The sequence below is a fragment of the Lipophrys pholis genome (genome assembly GCF_963383615.2).
Source record: "Lipophrys pholis genome assembly, chromosome: 16".
Classification (NCBI taxonomy): Eukaryota; Metazoa; Chordata; class Actinopteri; order Blenniiformes; family Blenniidae; genus Lipophrys; species Lipophrys pholis.
Window position 1 is genome coordinate 9,727,447 of NC_137634.1, and position 20,633 is coordinate 9,748,079.

General features: G+C 43.1%; 2 protein-coding genes across 4 annotated transcripts; one reads left to right on the forward strand and one right to left on the reverse strand.

The window, feature by feature from the left end:
* Positions 1-2,212: 2,212 nt before the first annotated feature.
* Positions 2,213-12,354, forward strand: atp1b2b (ATPase Na+/K+ transporting subunit beta 2b). Of its 3 annotated transcripts, XM_080483839.1 has the most exons (10): positions 2,213-2,751; positions 7,135-7,263; positions 7,348-7,455; positions 7,678-7,883; positions 8,124-8,183; positions 8,426-8,452; positions 8,703-8,798; positions 8,988-9,155; positions 10,751-10,816; positions 10,903-12,354. In XM_080483839.1, the coding sequence occupies exons 1-8, from the start codon at positions 2,661-2,663 to the stop codon at positions 9,153-9,155; spliced, it is 885 nt and encodes a 294-aa protein (XP_080339965.1). In that variant the 5' UTR covers positions 2,213-2,660; the 3' UTR covers positions 10,751-10,816; positions 10,903-12,354. The 3 variants fall into 3 exon arrangements, with proteins under 3 accessions (XP_080339965.1, XP_080339964.1, XP_080339966.1); XM_080483838.1 differs by having other exon boundaries at positions 8,988-11,534; XM_080483840.1 differs by lacking the exon at positions 8,426-8,452 and having other exon boundaries at positions 8,988-11,534.
* A 635-nt stretch (positions 12,355-12,989) lies between these two features.
* gltpd2b (glycolipid transfer protein domain containing 2b) lies at positions 12,990-18,867 on the reverse strand. Its single transcript, XM_080483837.1, has 4 exons — positions 18,269-18,867; positions 16,238-16,296; positions 15,893-16,071; positions 12,990-15,775 (listed from the first exon to the last, which is right to left on the reverse strand). Exons 1-4 carry the CDS (start codon positions 18,336-18,338, stop codon positions 15,157-15,159), a joined length of 927 nt encoding a protein of 308 aa, XP_080339963.1. The 5' UTR covers positions 18,339-18,867; the 3' UTR covers positions 12,990-15,156.
* Between the last annotated feature and the right edge of the window lie 1,766 nt (positions 18,868-20,633).

The window sequence follows — 20,633 nt, forward strand, 5'->3', positions numbered from 1 at the left end:
ATCATGTCAGACTTTTACATACAGCAGATCTTCACCATGGTAACATGTCGTTGTACAAAAAGAAGAATATGTTGATTTTTTTTTTTTTGGTTTGTTTTTGTTTTGTTTTTTGGGGGGAGGGGTTGGGGGTCTAATAACAAGAAGTCGTGCAACAGTTGGCACATACTGTGCAGTCCAGCCAAATATCGATACAGATCAATGTTACAAAAAACTTCATCACTCATGCTTATCCACAGTTGCACATTAGTGCTTGTTGCACCACACAGAAAAAAAACTAAACAAAAACAAGCACTGACACCCATCAATACAGACTGTGCAATACGGTGCAACTGATAAGACTGTGAGTATCGATCACCTCAAACAGAATGCTGGAACAATCTGCACAAAACATTGCTTAGGAGAAATTTAAACCTTTATGTACTGTAAATAAATATGTACAACTGTATTGAAAATGTAGCAATTATTTCCATTTTCATACTTGTAATCAATACATATTATGTAGCATATACTGTATAAACATAACTTTGTTCACTTGTTTTTTCTAGAAGAATTAAGTACTTTATCTGCTGCAGCCAGTCCATGCATTACTCATAGTTCCACTAATAAATAGTAAGCCCTCTAAAGAAAGGCACAGTCCAACAGTCATTTATTTAAATTTATGCAAGACTCCCTTTAAGCTGTGTTCTTGTTTTATTTATGCCCTTTTTCTACATTAATTTTATTTGTGTACAGATTTCAATGGCTCGTTGTCTTGACATTTTTGAATACTTTGCTGCTATCTTGAACTACTGGTGTTGTTCATTCAACTCCATGGTGTTAACCATGAGAAACATTCTTAATATAGTGGTTATTGTTACATATTTGTTTTCTTTTCTGAAAGCCACGTGAAATGAAGTTTGTACCTTGAAGAGTAAGCCCTTCTGTGATAGTATTAAGGCGCTTGAATGTCTTTTGGTTGTTGTTGTTTTACAATAGTTAGCACCAAATTGTACAGTACTGTACACCCAGTGAAAAGAAGACCTATCTAAATATTCGAGAGTCACAGCTTGGCCTTTATTTATTTATTTATTTTTGGTTCATTTGTTTCTTTATTTCCACCTGCTCGTGTTTGAGGGTTAAAGTTGTTCCAAGCTTACAGAGTCCATTTTCGAACAGGTCAGGTTGGGGGAAGTGGGCAAGTGCAATGCATGCAGAGATTCCTTACAATGAAATATCCCAATGATACTATTGTGCCCAGTTTGATTTCTCCAAGTAATCAAGTTTCCACAGACTGATATTGACCCCTAGATATCATTTCCAAAATAGTTTACAGAAGCTGTTGGTTTTGTGTGTCTTCTAAAACAGTGGCCATTATACGAGTGCCATACTATATTGATATGGTAAGATACGGTGTACCTTGGAAATCACTGTAGTGCTATATTTGCATTGATATTGTCATTGAAAATAAATTTTATATAATGAACTTTACACAACAAACACAATTGTTGGATGTTTTTATGCCACGTGTTGTTTTAAAGGGGGAGCCGGTGGAGAAGTGGACATCATGTTCCCGCTGCGCTTCTGCTGCAGTACTGTTTCTCTCCGGGTGAGAGCGCTGCCTTCACTTACCACAGTTGCTCTGATAATAGCGCAGTCATTACTCTAATGTTTGCACATACAAACAAATCAACTTGAGTCAGAGCTACCTATTGCTTTTATTCAATGTACATAAAGTTCTGTTGTATGAAAGGGATTATTATACAGAACATTTTAAAGTATTATAACGTTAGTGCAATCAGTACTGCTCATAGGTGCATATTGATATTCTTTCAAAGATTCATTCCACCAAAATCTAACATGAAAAATATAAGTATAGTAGTAGACAACGTATTCGTTGTGATAAAATAAGATATAATCTGATTGCAGAAATCTGTGAATAATATAATAATTGCAGGAAAACGTTTATCAAGCATCCCAAGTGGGGAATAAATCCACCTTTGAGGAAAACAGACAGTTTAGGGTCCATGAGGGAATATGTTAAGTTGATTTTTCTCGGGATACATGACGTTTTGCAGGCAATAGAGGGGCGGTCCTCTTCTGCCTCCTGATTGGCTTTGAGGCCTGTCAGTCGTGCGACGTACCGGGGTCCGTGTAGCTGATTGGCCCAGAGATGCGGGGGAGGCGGGGCTGTGAGGGCAGCAGAAGCAAGCGGCTCTGCCGGGGATGGAGCGTCAGGTCGGGGAGGGGCGCGCTGAAGGCGTTTCTGTGTGTGTATGTGTGGAGGGCGGCAGGGTGCTTGTGGAAGGAGGCGGAGGGAGCGCTTTACCGCAGTATCACTACATTTCTGCACCACTCATCAAAACTCTGCGGCATGCAGACAAGAGCTGGGGGGGAGGGCAGTTACTAGGTCTGTTCCGAGCGTAGCACCGCTTCCTCTCCTGGTAGCTTATCAGTTCTTCTTCAGTAGACCGGCTGGAATAGCGTGTGCTTTAATAATAATAATAATTTCTATTCATTGGTGCTGCTTCAGTTGTTAATTTGTCGGTCACCTCCCATCAGCGGAGCTCTCTGCACCTCTACCTCTCTCTACCTCAGGGGGATTGTCTCCTAGCCGGCTCTCATTGCAGTAGTTATCTGAGGTTGTTTTTTTTTTTGAGGGGGATCCCAACTTTTATGAGAAAATGGCCAAGGATGGAGAAAAGAGCGGCTGGAAGGAGAATATATGGAACCCGAGGACGAGGGAGTTCCTGGGCAGAACGGCGAGCAGCTGGGGTAAGTGTGCTGTCCAGCTACAGCAATGCAGCAAACACTGTAACAGGTCTCTGTCCGAGTGACTAACGGCTGTCCTGCAGCTGCACGGCTCTCACATGAAGTGTGTGTCAGAATTTACATGTACTTTCTCTGCCTGAAGTTGCTGGAGTTGATGTGTTTCCCCGCAGCCAGGTAATGAGATCATCTGTCGCTGTCCACCAGGCTGGTGCTGAAATCTGACTGCGGCACGGCTCCTGTGCAAGCCGGCATATTTCCCTCCTCTCACACCCTCCTGTCTACTTGCTTTATTTATTAATTTACAGCAATGCTTTCCCTGCGCATTGCGCTCAGCATAAGGGTGGAGGCATATGGTCTTTCTCTCTTACATTTGATTACAGCAGCACTGCTGAAACAGGTTTCCCTCGCTTGCAAAGTGCAAATGCTCTCTACGAGGAGTGCTGCACTGAGCTATGACATGATTTCTGCTGCAGAAGGGACTTCTTTTTTTCTTTCCTTTTATCCAAGGAAGTGTCTCGCAGAAGTTATGTAGGGATGCCTGTAGCTTTGTCAAGTGTGCATGCAACATGATGTCATTCAGTTTCAGAGCTTCCCTGCCATGAGATCTGTCTCGAGACATCCGGACGCTGCCTCTGTTTGACACTGCGTACTGCCTCCCCCCATTCGTTTTCTCCCTTTTATTTTCTGTGCCACACAAAGACCCTGCAACTATTTCAAAGATTCATGAATCGACAGGGCGCATATGGCTTCGTTCTAATGACATTGGAGCATTTTAATCTGGGTAAAGCCGAGGGCCAAATGCTATTTGTATCACCTCCAACCCGGCCCCTCCCAGTGTGTGTAAACGAGGGAGGGGGATTTAATCCTAATCTAATGACTTCATTGGCTGCTGAGGGAGGTATCAATTCAGTGAATTCTAGCAAAGTAAAGTACTTTCAGGAAGTTAGATTACTTTTAATTCGTCACCTCCGAGGACGTGAGCTCTGGCTGAGCACTCAGTGCCGGTGAGGTGCTGAAAGTGTCTCTGCTTCTTGTCACAATTCAGTGACAATGTTTCATCAATGGATCCAGAACCAACCACTTGTGTCAAGTTGGGAATCATTGACTGTAGCTTCCTTTGCTTGAATCCTCCCACAGTGTGCAGCTTAATCCAGCTCAGGGTGCTCCAGGTGCTTTAAGGTCTGGTGGCCTTTTTAAGCTGTGCTCTCTAAGGCTTGTTAATTAGGCTATTTTTGTAGCCAGCCACTACATGTAGGTCTGCTAAACTTGGCATTTCAAACGCAACTCTTCCACTCCTTCTTCCGACGCCGAACACACTCTACCTCTACTTTCACTTATTGACAACAGGGCTGCATTTCCTGCCATCTAATCCATCGCCTACATAGAATTTTCTTTTCAGAGGAGGAGGCGTGTTTAGGTTTTCCATCCTTTTAAAAGGCAAATTTGTTGTTCGCACTCATGGTCGCGGTGCAGCGTGTCTGTTCAGAGCAGTAGATCAAAGACCTCTTTGAGGATGTAACACAGACCACATTTTTGTGTGTTCTGCTTTGGGTAAAGAGCTGTAATGATATGGAAATACCCTTGATCAAACGGAGCAGGCCCGCAATTTTGATGTTACGTTGCCACCAGCAGAACATGGTCAAACTACTACCTCTATCTAAAATAGGATTAATTAAGCATTATGCACCTCCTACTCCCCAAAACAATAAAAGGCCCTCAATGCATCATGGGAAAATATCCTAGGATGCCCTGAGAGGGAGCAAAGTCATGACGCTCCTATTCAGTGCATGTTAATGAAAAGTTCAAAAGAAAAGATCCACAGCTCAAAGACATTCGTTCTCTCACCAGACGGTTTCATTCTTTAGTTCAGAGAGGCGTTTGATCGTCACTAATCTACAAAGCAATTAAACAGCATGTCCTCTCATTTGGAGTGTGAAAGGAAAAGGGACACCTCCTGCTCTTATTGCTTAAGAAAAGGCCGGATGATGAGACTTCCCCAACTGGTGTTTTTGTCTTTTGCTTTCAACTTGCTGTCTGCGCACAGAGCCGGGGTGAAAGAGAGATGCCTCGCTGTCCATCATCAGTGTGGCCTGAGAGGGCAGACTGTGAACCTAACACCCACTTTGCCAGGGGGAAAGCCACCCTAGCTGCACACTTCATCCTCTGTGTGTCCACATGTGCACAACCATCGTCTCCCCTGGGTGGTGTCATATTTGTGCTTCACACAACATCTCCCCGGATGACTCTTCAACACTCGGTTTTGTCACAGCCTGTCTCTCATATGTCTCCCTCTGCGGCGCCTCCGGCCTCGTCCACGGCCCGAAGCCCGACCCTGTGTATATTTAATAACTCAGCTTGTGACTTTTCCATGCTGCGGATGCTCTCGATCAACTCGCTCGTTTTTTTTTTTTTCATTAATTTTAAGTCCGATCCCAATAGTTCTGGGAACGACTCTCTAATTGCCCCCTATGTTGCAGTTTCCTCTTGACATTTTGTGATTGATTCCTGTGTGGGGAAGCAGATGTAACCCTGAGCCCGCTGACAGAGGGAATGAGCTCCACGCTGGGGGCCATCCAGCAGAGGCACAGGGTCAGGGCACTCAGCTGCTATTCAGCGGCTGGCCTCAGGTGTTGATGCTTAAAAGCAGGGGATGTGCCATAGAAGGAGGGGAAAGGATTTCTAAGAGGGATGACAGTTGCAAGACAGAAACATCACATAGTTTGATTTTGGTTTTATACATTGAGGAAGAAAAGATGTTTGGCTCTGTCCAGTTACTGTGTGTACTCTCCTGACTCTATGGCCCAGGCTCCTGGGGGGGCGCTACATCTGTCATCTCACTATGTCATCTCACAGTGTCTCCTTCTGTCATCGTCATCCATCCCTTTGTTAAAAGAGCAACTCCATGATGAAATTAGTCCCCCTTGTTATCTAATCCTGGCTCTATTCACCCTGTGTAAAGTTTGCAGGCACCTCACGCCACCTCTACGTGCTGCGAATGTGAGGGAATGAAGAATTAACAGGCAGTTAATGTGTTCAACATTAAATGATGAAGCATTTTCAGACGGCTGCGTGACGGCCGATGTTCAAAGCTTCAAAAAGGGTGGCAGTTCATGTGATTTAGGAAGAGAGAGGCAGATGTTGCAGATGGAGCGAACCTCTGGTTTGATGAGGATTAACTGGACTCCTGTGGGCATGTTAGGCCACAAAGTGACTCAACACAACATTAGCAAGATTAAATGACGCTGAAGCACTCTTTTGTTGATTCACATGATTCACGTGTTTGAAATATGCCTCGGCATTTGAGACATACACAAAGGTAATTGGAAAATGAACTAATTGAAGTTGCGCATGCCACTCTAAAGTAGTCCTCATACATAATTCAAAGCACTTTGCTTTGCACGAATCGCCGGCTCAACAAGTGAGACAAAGAGCCCTGAATCATCGTTTTTCTGCGATACATTATAAGACTTTGAAGGCTTGGTCTGCACGAAGCACCTGCCTTTTTCATGCAAGACACATATAAACGCTTCGATTATTAGATCATATGCCGGCATGGCGTAGAGAAGAGACCCACAAAGTCAATTTGTGTCGGTATTGCTGACGACTGCTCTGCTCGAATGGATTATCTCGTTCTCTTTCCTGAAGTCTTCAAAGTGGCTTTCAGTAATACATGTTCTTTTGCACATCAGATATTCTCTGTGAAACATCAGTACACTGCTTATTTGCGTTCGTATGGTTTATGGTCATTTATACTCAAAGCAACAATAAAAACGTTCTCTAATGAGTGAGCGTGTAACAGTTTAAAATCACATGAAGGCATTTATGGCTGAATATTTAACAATTTGTTGAAAAACAGATGAAGATTTTTGTGTTTTGCAGTGGCTTTTTACATGTTGGTGTAATTATTTGAACTATGAAGCACTCAGGATTTCTAAGACGGTTCTTTTTCTACCGTGTTTTCTTTTCTAAAAAAAATTATTAGAAACATTCTCGGTGTACAATGTGGAGTGAAATGACAAACTTTCGCAAAACATACAATTCTGAGAGTCTCCATGACAACATACTGCATTGCACTAAATGCTAACTTGTTCAACTTTATTTGAACAAAAAGCAGTTTAAACCATAATTATCAAACAAGTTGCTTTTTTCATTGTTCCTCTGGCATGAAGATAACAGGAAGGTAATCATTCATATCGATAAATGTGCCTTTGCAGAAATAGTCATGTCTCGAAATCATATTTGATCACATTATTGATATTCTCTGCTTCAAAGTCATGCATAATTCAGAAATAATGTGATATTTCATTGCATTGCTTTTACAGTACAGTATTCTCGCCTTTATCGCGTACAGTTAATGAACTCTTCTCTTCTTCTCCTTCTCCACAGGTCTTATCCTCCTCTTTTATTTAGTTTTCTACATCTTCCTGGGCGGATTGTTTGCTCTCACCATGTATGTCATGCTGCAGACTCTGGATGACCACAAACCCACCTGGCAGGACAGGCTCTCCATACCAGGTGCAGTCACAGTGAATTTTACGTCCCACGGGTCACAGCCATGTGTGCACAGTCTCATGAGCTCGGCCTCTTTGTTCCTCGCAGGCATGGTGATAAGACCCAACGCAGATGAAGCCTTTGAGATTGTCTATAACATCGAGAACACCGAGAGCTGGGACATGTACGCACAGGCTCTGGACAAGTTCCTGGCACGTAAGTCTGGCTCCAGTCTCCTCTTATACAGTGAGTCCAAAAGCTTACCGCTGTGGATTACCCAACCGTCCAGAATGAATTGTTTCTACCTAATAAAGAGATAATTCCTTCACAGTTGAGCGGATAGGAGATTGCCTTGCATCAGGGGGTTTTAGTTGAGTCATAAATCCATACAAATGAAAAAAAAAAAAAAACACCTCTCTGCCCCCCCCCCCCCAACAGCATACAACAACTCCATCCAGGCCCAGAAAAACCACGAGTGCACCCCTGACCACTTCTTCGTGCAAGAGGACAGTGGCGTCGTGAAGAACAACCCCAAGCGCTCATGTCAGTTCAACCGCACTGTACTCGAGGACTGCTCCGGGCTGAATGACCCTTACTATGGATACCAGCAGGGCAAGCCATGCATCATCATCAAGCTGAATCGGGTATGAAAGAGAAAAGAGAAAAAAGGAAAGGGAAAGGGATGATGTTGCTAGGAGACATGGCGTGACTGATATAATTAAAGTGTTTGGGAACGCGGAAAACATCTCAATAACAATAATAAGAATAATGTTAATAAATCCATCGCTGACTTTTTATCAAATATCTTCAAAACATGTGAAAGGTTTCAAGGATCACTATGTGCTTAAATTGGTCTTGAGATGTGTGTGTTTCTCTCTCGGCAGGTGATTGGCATGCTGCCAGGAAAAGATGGGCACCCTCCGTTTGTCACCTGTGGTCCAAAGGTAATCCCTTTTTGTCTTTCACAATGACAGGCTTAACACAGCCCTTTCATAGCTTTTGTGCTTCACTCTCATCTGCAGTATGCCGCCTATCGCTCACCTCCATTCTCCTCTAACGCATGTCTTTGTATTGATTCAGCCATCACATCTGTGTTGCATTCTGTGCTTCCATTTGCTCCGACCATTCATACTGCTGTACTCTTCTTTTGTTTCCTGTTGTGTTGCATTAATTTTTCCACTCTCAGAGGTACAAAGTTGGCAAAGATCAATGGGTAAGAGCAGGACAGAGCCTGCGCGTTGTAGTGTAGTTTAGTTTAAACTGTATGTGCGTAACAGTAGTGAAACCAGTGATTTCCGAGTATAAGTTGAAGACTGGGTTGTTGGTTTGAATTAAATAGAGTGCCGGCACAAACAGCGGGCATGTAGTTGAAGTTGGAGATTAATGAGGAAAGCCCCCTCCTTGCTGACATTTATGAAGTGATCATTCACCCTGTAACTAATAAAGTTATCTATCTTCTTCAGAGAGAAGACACTGATAAAATTGGGGAGTTGGCCTACTACCCTTCTAACGGCACATTCAACCTCATGTATTATCCATATTATGGCAAGAAAGCTCAGGTAAGGCTGTGTTTTTAACCTGATTGTAAACTGAAGCAACTCACGAGAGATGAAAAAACGAATAAATGTTTATTCTCAAGTTCAACTTCTGTTACACTGCCTAAACTGTACTCAGAAGTAGAAGTACTGTTTAAAAAAATGGCCTAGAAGGCCTTCTGTGTTTGAACCTTCCCCTGGGTCTGTTTGCAGGTGAACTACTCTCAGCCTTTGGTTGCCGTCAAGTTCCTTAACATAACTACCAATCAGGACGTCAACATCGAGTGCAGGATCAACGCCAACAACATTCCTGCCGGAACCGAAAGAGACAAGTTTGCTGGACGAGTGTCTTTCAAGCTGAGGATCAACACTAAAAACTAGGTTGAGCTCCCACCACCCCCCACCCCACCCCACCCCACCCCTCTTCTGACAACTACATTCTTCATTCTCTGCAACATTGCACATACACAGAAAAGAAATCGCAGTATTCACACCCTTTGTAGGATTTGTTTACAACACCTCCACATTTCGGGGAGGAATTGCTAGTCCAGGTGAAGAGTTGAAGTGCTGAGGCGAGAATCGAAGGGTGGTAATCCTGTCATTGTTTCTGTCTGTGAGCAGTCAGACAAATTATTTTCTGTAAATTAGTTTGAGGTGACGTCTATTTATACATGCATGACAAACGAGGGGCTATAAAGGATGTGAACATGTGTTTTCCAAAAGTTTGCAAGGATCAGCAACATTACCAGTGTACTGCTGCTCCTCTCCTGCTGCCTCCCTAAAGAGTTTCCCCCTATATACGAATATACACAAATTACATTGCAAAATGTGTATATCGCCAGTATTTATACGGTACCATAACCTTATATCAGTACGTCTATTTTGTTGCACTTGAAGAAGAAAAAAAATATCCGATGAACGTATATCTTGATGGATGGATGCAGAGATGAAACCATTTGCATGTGTGTATCGTCCTTAATGTGCTACGAGGGCAGGACGCCCCCTCGACCCCCCCCCCCCCCCCCCCCCCCCCACACTCCCCCCCACTCAGTTCAGGTTATGTTAAAGGACTGACCACCAGGAGGGAACACACTGTAATCTTTCATCCACACACACAGCGGGTGTGTTTTAAAAACAAGATACAGTCAGAAAATTGTAAAAAGGTAAATAAAAAGGTAAATAGACTATAGAGGTTGAGAGGAGTGAGGTGTGCAGGAGAGTGTGTGTTTTTGCGTGTGAGTGCGTGTGTGTGTGCGTGTGCGTGCGCGTTCCATTTTCAGGGTCCCATATCATATTGTAGGTCGGGAAGTTGCATGCAATGTGCAATATTCATTAAATTGCATAGATTATAAATGTTAGTGTCCATTCATCAGTTGACCTTTATTAGATAATGATTTTTTTTTTTTTGCATCATTTGATATTCACAGTGGTTGTTTGACACGGCTGGGAACGGTGATATCAACACCGCTGATGATAAATGAAAAAAGGCATTTTTGACATCTTAACAACATAATATTGCTAAAAATAACAAAACTCATACTGATAGAAGGAAGAAAATTGAATTATTTCGGCTCCCAGACAAGAGTTATTTACACAGCCAACCCTCTGAATATCATATGAAAGAGCAAACATGCTGTAGAAAGGCATTACAGTCCCCGTCCCGGTGTATTATCTTATTTCTAACTTTAAAGCAAAAGCTCCTGTGTCTCAGTTTTTGATTAACTTAAACATGCATATGTAGAGGGTTTTTTTGAAAGTTTCTTGAGTGTATTACATCTATTTCATTTGTAATATGAATAGATGTCATTGTCATATTTTGTATTGTTTTGCACTCAAAGTGTGCTTTTCCATTTTTTTTTTCTTGAGATAAGTTGATTGAATTAATGTATATAAAGTTTTGGAAGAGGAGGAGGAGGAAGATACATAAAGTTTGTTTTTATTCCCTTTGTTCCTGTCATTGTCACCTATTCATCCAGGGTATATGGGAAAAAAACAAGTAGAGTTTACAACTTCTTTTAGACACATCTCAGCTTTGATGTACGGTAGGAAATCGGAAATGTGGAAATTCACTCTATTGAGCGTATAGAAAAGATGTTTATTTATTTTGTTGTTGTTTTGTATCCGTCAGAAGGAAAGGCCATATGGTGACTAAACAACTAATATGAAGCTCTCGAAAAGCCCTACATCATGTCTGACCTTGGTGCTGGAGTTTGTAGACCGGACGTGCATTCACTGCAGACACTGGCTGGATAAATCTGTGGAGTCACACTGTCTAACTCGGACACTTTGCATTGGCTCAGCTACAAACCTGTGCAGCAGTTGCACTGAGAAGCTGCTGTGTCACTGCCGCATCTGTTCACTCACGTTAATGTCTGGCTTGACTTCAGGACTTAACTTTCCTCAGTGCATTGTGTTTCCTGGTACGCCTGCAAATCTCTCATGGCAGACTAAATAGGGCCTCCTTATCTTATACAGATTTCACAGAAACACAAAGAAAGGACGATTTGGTTTTGGTGTAAAGTGATTACTTAACCTGAGAGGGCTTTTATAATGAAAGGTGTGCTTAAACAATCACCTTTCTTTTAAAGTTTTTGTTAGCGCCCTGTTCACGCACATTTCTCCTCCAGCATCCCTGCAACACTTACTTAATTTCACTGTAATCTCTTAATCTGTTCAACTAATCCAGAGCAGGCACGCTGAACTTCTTTACCCCTACTTTGCTGCTCCTTCTCCTTGAGTCAAATGAGCGGTTGCATATCCAAAAAAAAAAAAAGGGTTCACTCATTTCTTTTAATTTGCAAAATTGGGTTCAAATCACACGTTTGGATTTTATTGATTGATCACCGTTTCACCCATGTGCATGTGAAAATTACCTCTTCAACCAAAGATGCTCATGACAGTTCAAATTGTGTTTACTTGTGCTGCACTGACACATCCTCAGCAGCAGATCTGAGAGAGGGTCTTGCGCAGAGATACTGTAGGAGAGCTTAAGACCCTGCGTTATTCAAAGGCCTCCTCTTATATAATAGTAATACGCACAAAAGGAACGTTTCACTATAACAGAACAGTGCCTCCTGGTGGACAGACAGTGTTGTTCCCCAGTGTCACAGAATGTTGTTCCTATTATCTCCATTTATCCGTTTTTGCTGTGATAATTTGGAGATTTCCTCAAGAAGCAATATATTTTTTGTGTGTGGCTGTAAGATTATGCATTGGAAAGGCTGTAACAAAATCAGAGAAACATGTATCACGAAGTGAAGAAAGAAAGACAAGGAAAGAACTAGGCTCTTGAGCAAGTGTGTATTATTATGAATGATCAAAAAGAATGGCTTTGTTTATAAAAGAGTATTTTGTTGTATTGAGGAGATGATGTATACGCTTGGATTGTATCATGGGATGTTTCATTTAGTTTACCGAATGGAAAATGTCAACAGTTTTGTTGTTATAAAGTTTTTGTCATCATGTGAGTCGAGCTTATGAAGCTTAAAATTATATTTCCAACAGAACAATAACTCCGAAAATTCTTTACAATTGGACTATAAGGAAATCCAATTTCTGTTTGGGTTTTAGACAAACAGTTAAAAAAAAAGAAAAAAAAGAAGCCAACCTCAGTCCATTCATTGTAGACTATTGCAAGGTGAAAGAAAGGTTTGAAAGAAAGAAAATCCTGAATTTCATTCTACTACTTCCCCCCCAAATGGACAAATACTCTGGATCTTTATTTTTTGCTCTTAATGTATGTATATTTTTGCTCATGTTTACTGCAAACCAAGATAGAGAAATGAATAAATGTCATTTAAGGGAACTCAAACTCCACTTTTCCTTTGCTTCTCATAGCTTCTTCAGTGGTGGGTTGATGGATTTGAAGGTTTTGAACTCATGAGTCTCCACCCAGACTTGAGTGCCCTGGCTCATGAAGCAAGTGTGGATCTCTTTTTAATTGTGAATCAGAATGCGACCAAATATGCTGGGACCTTTGTAAGGAGCAAAGAAGGAAAGGCTGGCAGTGTCAAAAGTAGCGTCAGGTGGATCTAATCTTATGTAATCTAATTCCCCATAATCCTCCCAACCCCCCCCCCCCCCCCCCCCCCCCCCCCCCCCCAACCCCCAAGTGGACACCAGCATTTGCAGACATGGGAACACATGGCTACAAGTGAAACATGTAAAGAGCCCACCAAGCAGAGGTACATCCTGTATGAAAGAGGAATTTTTGTTCAAATATCTGCATTTTATTTTTAGACCGTTTGTTTGAAAACAGTCCTGAACGATGGATGTTATAGAATCTCCACTCACCCACACATCACAGGTTAAAAAGTCCTAACTTACATTTTATATTTAACACTGAGTGATACATTTTTCAGCCATGATTTAAAAAAAAAAAAAAAAAAAAAGCTTGAGCTTACAGTTTGTATTGATTTCTTTCGCTGCAGTTTGGTCTGCCACCAACAGCTTGACAAGATTACAAGTGAAGTGCACTTCCGCCTGCTGACCTTCACCCTACTCCTGTCTCCTACGCACTCCTTGTCATCACGCTCTATCCTTATCTCTCGCTTCTTCTCCCTCTCCTCCTCAGAAAGAGGGCGTGCAGAGTAGGAAAAGTGAGAGCCGGGATTACGCAGCATTAGAGGCTTTTGCGGGTTTTAAATAGTTTGATCGAAAGCAGCACAGGTGACTGATACTTGCCTGAACTATTTTCTCTGTTACACACAAGTGCTGAATATTATACCGTCGACAATACTCTCGAGTACTTTGGGACTGCAGAATGCAACAGTTCAGCTCTTTCATTTCTGGGCGATAACATCATCAGCAGGATTAAAGACGATGTAGGACATGTTTATATATCACTCAGGGGGGTTAACAGGATCAACCTGCTCTGTCTCTGTATTTATACGACTCTTTTGCACACAAGAACTAAATATTATCATGCAGAACCATCTGACGTGCTTTGGGACTTTAAAAAAGGAGAAGAAAAAAACCCCAAGCAAAAAAATATATTCTTACAGCCAAAGAGATTTAAGGATGGGTGAATCACTCAATGTCAGAAATCTAATCCCACTTTGTGTGCAGGTCCCACAGAGCAGATTATAGCCACCACAATGTCAGTGAAGGAAAGATTAGTCTGCGGCAGTGAGCTGCAGCCTCTGCTGGTTGGTTGATGGCATTACACAGCAGTCCATCCGAACATGAATCTATCACAGGGGCAAACACTGTCAGAGATACATTCACCCCGACAGTCTATGACACAACAGTTCACATAATGTGAGAGTGGGAGAAGAATGTGTGACCCACAACTGTGAAGAGCCTTTTTAAAAAAGTACAGTTGTCTCAGTTTTGGACAGTCCATTTTCTATGCATCTCTACAGGGTCATTGGGCACTGGAGCCAATCCAAGCCCTCGTGACGAAGGCATCATACAGCGTGGAGAGGTCACACACACTCATATTAACACCAACAGACAATTCACGGTCACCAGCCAGCCTCACATGCATGTTTTTCAAGTGTGGGAGGAAACCAGAGCACCCGGAGGACGCCCACGCTCACACTGAGAGAACATGCAAACACAACTTTCTAGCAGATTATAAATGTTACAGTTGTCTAGGTTTTGGACCAGAAAGTTTGAAATATGATCAACTCATTTCTCTCTTTTAAAACAAACATTTAATGAATCTGGACAATAAATAAAAGTTTCCATGGCCAGAAAAACCTCACAAGTTGACACTTTATAAAGCCATTTCTGCAAAGCACCACATTTTCCTTCATTTAGCACCTTTTGATTTATTTATTTTTTAATTCAATATGTCATTAATCACAATAGATTGGTCCCATGGAGATTTTAGTGTACAAGGTATCTAGACCTAGCTGGTTATTGAGGTAACACATGAAATCTCCAAGTTCTAACTACACCTTAGAAAATCTGTTAAATTCAATATATAAAATAGCATTAAAAAAAATTACATATCGGGACCCAATGCAAAAAACAAAAACAACATTTGACATATAAAAAATTACAACCCCAGTGACATGCACTCCAAGGGAGGTGATTGTATTCATGCTCCTGCAGCCACCTGATTAAGATATCCACAGCTTAAATATATTATCAGCTGCCTTATTGTACCTTGAGCTTTATCTCTGAAGCTCTCGTGAGGAATGTCTGAGGAGAAACATTAACTTTTTGTGTCAGCTGATTGTTGCCACGGCACTTTGGTGAGAAGGGGAAATATGGCCTCTGTAAGTTGTGATCGAAAAATATGAGTCTACTCAAGTCTCCTTGAAAAAGTTACACTTTCGTAGAAGGATGTGTCAAAAATGTGATGTCAAGTATGAAGTAAGTGCAAAACATAAAGAAATACCAACAGGGCCTGGATGATGTCCAGCCTAATTTTCTAAGGCAAGTCCAGCATGCCATTTTCTTCCAGGGCTTTCTGAGTCCTGTCATAAATCACCCCGATGGCCTGAACCACCCTGGTCAGCACCGTGCTCAGCTCCTCCTGGTTCTGCACGCACACCAGCCTGAAGAAGAAGCCCCTCTCCGGCATGGCGATGAAGGCCAGCTCGGCGGCTCTGCGCACAAACCAGGTGTGGTGGTTGGCCAGCGTGTTCTGGTAAGCTTCCCGGCACAGCTCGGAGGGGCTCCTCAGCCGGCCGGCTACTGGGGTCTCCGCCAGCTTCTGCAGGAAGAGCTGGAGCCACAGCAGAGCGCGATGCAGACGCAGAAGCGTGCGGCATCCGGAATCTGTCTGCTGATGAAAGTCCACCAGGCCACGGTTCAGCTCCGTCCAGATCATAGAGCGCACCGAGTGGTAAGCATCGCCGTGTCGCGACGCCTCCAAGTCATTCTTTGTCCCAGCCTCTTTGCTCACAGAGTTTATCGATTGTACATCCGGGTCCAGCTCGGCCTCGAGGTTCTCCCCCGCCAGCCGCGCCACCTGTCGGATGATGGTGGTCTTACTTACAATTTCTTTGGATATCAGTCCTACCATTGGGCCCAGGGCATCCATGAACCTGCAGACAGTAGCATTTAATTATGAATCATCAACATCAGAGTTCAAATTCAACAATAAAGCCATAAATGATGTAATTCTCCCTGCGGGCTGTAAATGCTTTATCTGACGGTCTTACTTCACAAGTTCGTCCCAGCTGGACAGATAGGGCTGCAGCAGGACGTCGGAGGTGTAATCCGGCGCTGCCAGCAGGTGGGAGAGCAGCAGCGACACCTGGAAGGTCTGACCGGGACACCCCTCCAGGACGTGTGGCCCCTCGGCCCCATCGGCCCCGCTGCTGTTGGACAGCTGGTGGAACTGAGGGCGGGGGGATGGGGAGTGTGTGAATGAGGGAGGGCAATCAACGCCAGGGGACAAAGGAGGAGAGAAAGCAAATGAGATTCATTCAATTTGCCCATCTGCTTCACCCCCTGTACATGTACAGGAAATGTAACTCCCCCCCTCCGAGTGCTTGTGCTCTTACCTTATTTATCTGATTATACCCCTTTAAACAAGAATCCCAGTGATAATCCAGACCTCCCTCTGCAAACAAAAAAAGGCCTACAGTGAGTGTACAGATTACAGGGCAACATATCATTCAACCAGAACAGTTTTTGCTCTATTTTAAGTCTCTATGAAGTTTGATGAAAACATTAAGCTGTTAACCGCTTCACCAGCTTGTGGGTACTTTGGTGATGTCATGAGAAACTAATGCACAGCTGTTTTTTCGTACCATTTTTCCTCTGTAAACAAGATCTGTAACAAAATCTGAGATGCTGAAGATGTGAGTTCGACTCAATCAATCAATCTTTAATTATAAAGCAATAGCCGGTTAAATGTAATTCAAAGGGCATTAGAAGATTGTCAGACAAAAGTACACGCACACACACACACACACATATGGGCATGCACAGCCGTATGTATGTGTGAAGGATAAATCTGTGGTCATGACAGTAAAACAGTGAGCTGAATCGTACTTTTAAACTTTGTTTTGATATAAGATTGAGGTTATAAATCTCTGTAGGTTCATCCCACTCTTGTCACACAGAGGCTCTAAATTTGGAAGAGAAAAAGTTTAAAACATCTGACAATAGCTGCTCAAAATTAAATGACGGCCGTCACAACATGGTTTGTCAATAAGCACAGTCTTCTGACAGTTCTGCGTACATGGAGCCGATTATAAAGGGGCAGAGTCCTTATTTCCGAAATAGAGTGTTGTGGGATCAGAGTTTATATCGATAAAAGCCCTCTTGAGGCAGCAAATAACATTCTCCTGACAACTAATCAAGCACAATGTTGCATTTTAATCCGTTTCAAGCTTATTCCAGCTTGTGACACAGTGAGCCCTGTGATCCTAATTGACGTCCTCAGCACACATCATGTGCACATGCCTCCGTATAAAACATTCATACAGACACGCATTATGTTAACAGGATAATTCAGTTGTAAAAATAACTCTTACAGAAATTCTGTCTATCTATCCATCTATTGTTGGTTTTGATTCATTTATGAACAGCAGTATTTGTTCACCTGCGGTATGCCTGACAGCCGTCAAACTTTTCACCTGTCTTTTCTGTGACTCCCTGTCGCTCCGTCCGAGGTCTCTGTGGGTCTCCAGTCCTCTAAGTGAAACTATCGTACAAACACGTGTTGCAAGTCACTCCGCTGAGACACTCCAAGTAGCAGTCCTCAAATCACCAAATTATCGGCTCGATTGATTCAAGCAGACCCAGAAAACAATCGGCTCGTCTTCTGGTCTTGGTGAACCACCAAACTTCATGTTTGAATCACACACTGTGGCCATCCAGCAGCTGACAGAAGTGTAACTCTAACTTGAAGATGACCCGCTTTAGATGGAGCCACATTTGTCAAGATGGATGTGAAGTCCAAGAGCCAAAGTTAAATTTAGGTTTCCTAGGATGAGGATGTAGTGGTAGTAGTTCATGCTTCCATCTGGCTGCTCGCACCGGCAATTTAATCCAAACCAGAGCAGGAGGTTGTATGTTCGCAGTCAAGAAATGACTACTTAAAAGCCTGTTTTAGCATGTGGTAGCAATTACCAGCTTTCTTGATGACTTATTGATGCAGAGGAGTTATACCAGGAATCTGTTTCTGCTCTTTTTAGTCGGAAAATAATAGGCAGCTTTTCTTTAAAAGCCAAAAAGTTTGGGGAGTTTATGGAGTAGAAATGTTCACACGACTTTATTTGACCCCAAGACCCACAAAAGAATTCTGTGCTTAAAGGGTCTGCATGTAGAGAACCATATATCTGACAGGGGAAACTAAACACTGACGGCATCATCGAACTATCCAGCAGAGAAACACATGTATCAGTGATGTTACTCTAAAGCTTTTACACTAAACAGAAGGAGGTGCGACCACCATGCTTGAATCTGCAGACACTGCGCCATGTGACACATTCCTGATCTGGAGCTAATGCATTCCTAACAAGGGAGGGATTGTATAGATTAATAGCGGAACACAGAAACCACATACACACGAGGGAAATACTCACGTAGCCACAGTGAGCCGAGGAACAGCAACAGGACTAAGATAGCTGCAGCAGCCTTGCTCTTTACGCCCATACTGAAGTCCAGTTTGGGGTCTGCTGGTCCACCTTCCGCTCCCTCTCTCAGTCTTTTATCTTTTAATTCCTCTGTGTCTCACATGAGTCCTTGTCCCCTTGCACTGGCTGTCACCACAATTACTCCCGAGCAGACCCCAGCCTCTGACCCCCTCCTGTCCTTTCAAATCCTTCATACTCCTCCCCAAAACCTCAAATGAAAAGTTCTCTCCACCATTGTACCTCTGTCAATGGTTAACACTGTCTGCGAGCAGCTGGTTTCCCTCGTCACACAGTCCAAGCCCGCTGTTTCCCTCTGAGGGTCTCGTACTCACGTCTTGCCTCTATCCTCCTTTGTTTCCCACAGATTTTGGCGCTGCCCTGTGTCTTACTGTGTTGCTCAATCTGAGAGTCCAGAGATCAGCCGAGTGCTGCCTCGGGCTGATAAAGCAGAGCCAATCCAGCTTGCCGCCAATAACCTCCTCCCTCAAGATTCATCTTCTACATATGCACTATATTCCCAGTCAGCTCGAGTAAACACTTGCTCTCTCGCCTCACCCACCACCTCCCTGCCTGTCTGCCTCCTCCCTCCTCTCAGTCTCTCTCTCAGTCTCTCTCTCGCTCTCTCGCTCATTCACACACTGCAGAGAGCACATCCACAGCACAATGCTTTAATCAAATTACTTAAAATATGTGTTGGATTATGAGAGGTTGACATGAATCAATAATTGCTGTGTTGAGGTCATGACAGCTGAGGGTAAATCTCTGTTTTAATCTGTTTATGACACAACAGCATCTCCCGGTGGAGGCTGAGCTGATAGCGATGTGATACCAAATCTGTGTTTGTCAATGAATAACACACCACGCTCATGCTCGATAGTGAAAAAAAGCCCCTCCAAGCTAATCTTTTTTGAAAAATGAAGGGTGTTCCTGTGATTATCACCTCTGATAATTTGGTTTCTATCAGCAGGTTGGCCGTGGCAGGGCTGCTCTGGTGAACGGACATTGAACTCCGCACTCAAGCCAAACCACATGTGTCCTCGTGAAGAGGGACTCAACAATAGTATTTATTCTGCAGAGGAGCTGGGGGGGGGGGGGGGGTTGGGCCGGCGCATTCATTGCTGGGAGGGGGCTGGTCGGTCAAGGGGCTTTCATTCAGTGCAACCAATGGATGATCCCATGTGAAGCAGGCAGCGCCTGACGACAGGAATCTGAACCTCTGGGAGAAAGCAAACCAGACGGCCTGAACTGTTTGACTCTGCGTGCCGATGGGCTCTGATTCATTTAACTTTGTAAAAATTCAGTCCACTGCTGAGTGCTAGAAGACAGTGTATGGTTTGAAGGCGCACTACATCAGTGCACGGATGCATGGAGGTTGTGTGAGAAAGAAAAAAGAAAGTATTTTTGCTGCTGATGACTACACTGAGTCTGCTGGACTGAGAACTGCAAGTGGAGAAGCCAAATGTTTAACCACAACAGGGGGACAAAGGACAACTCCAAGAATTCAGTTAGGTTTTCAAGAAGAAGAAATGCCTCTGGCTTCAGTAGAGGAACAAAGTTCACAGTTAGACAGAGCAGACAATTGTTGAGCGGCCGATCGAACAGTGCCTTCTATTCAAAAGATGAGGGGGAAAAAAGGGGGGGGGGATTATCATAGTTGTTGATTTTTGTGGGTTTGGCACTTATTGGCTGATGAGCTGAGGTTGACCAGAAGTTCCCAGCAATTTTCAGTTTTATTATTGTTGTTGATGATGTTGGATTATAAAGAAAATTGCACTTCGAGCTGTACAGTTACCAATGAATCACACAGTGGTCTTAAACACGCAGTCACACCGGTACGCTCCTGAATACAATGTACAGCCTGAGAGGCATACTGACTTTAGTTGTCTGTCCTGAGAGACACATACACAGTGTCTGTTCAAGAGTATAGTCAGTGCATAATGCAATCCCATAAACCCCGGCTTTGCAAAATGGAGCTGTTTCAATAATAATAATAATAATAATAATCATAATAATTCATAGTTATACATTTACAAAGTGATTCAAGCTTAGGGTTTTTCCTCCAAAAGTGAAAAGTTCTGCCCCATCTTATCTGGTAGGGGCTACAACATGGTCTAAAAACTTAACACTGACTGTACTCAGGCGCAGCGATCTCTGTCCGTTTAAAGTATGCCAACAAAATGTACATGACTTTATCACTGTTTGTTGTAATTGTTCCTTGTGGGCAGAGTGACATGTTTGGATTTTAAGCTGGATGCCTCAGCCCTTCTTGTGTCTCTGAGCTTTGAGTGTGAGACACATAATCTGACTTCAGGAG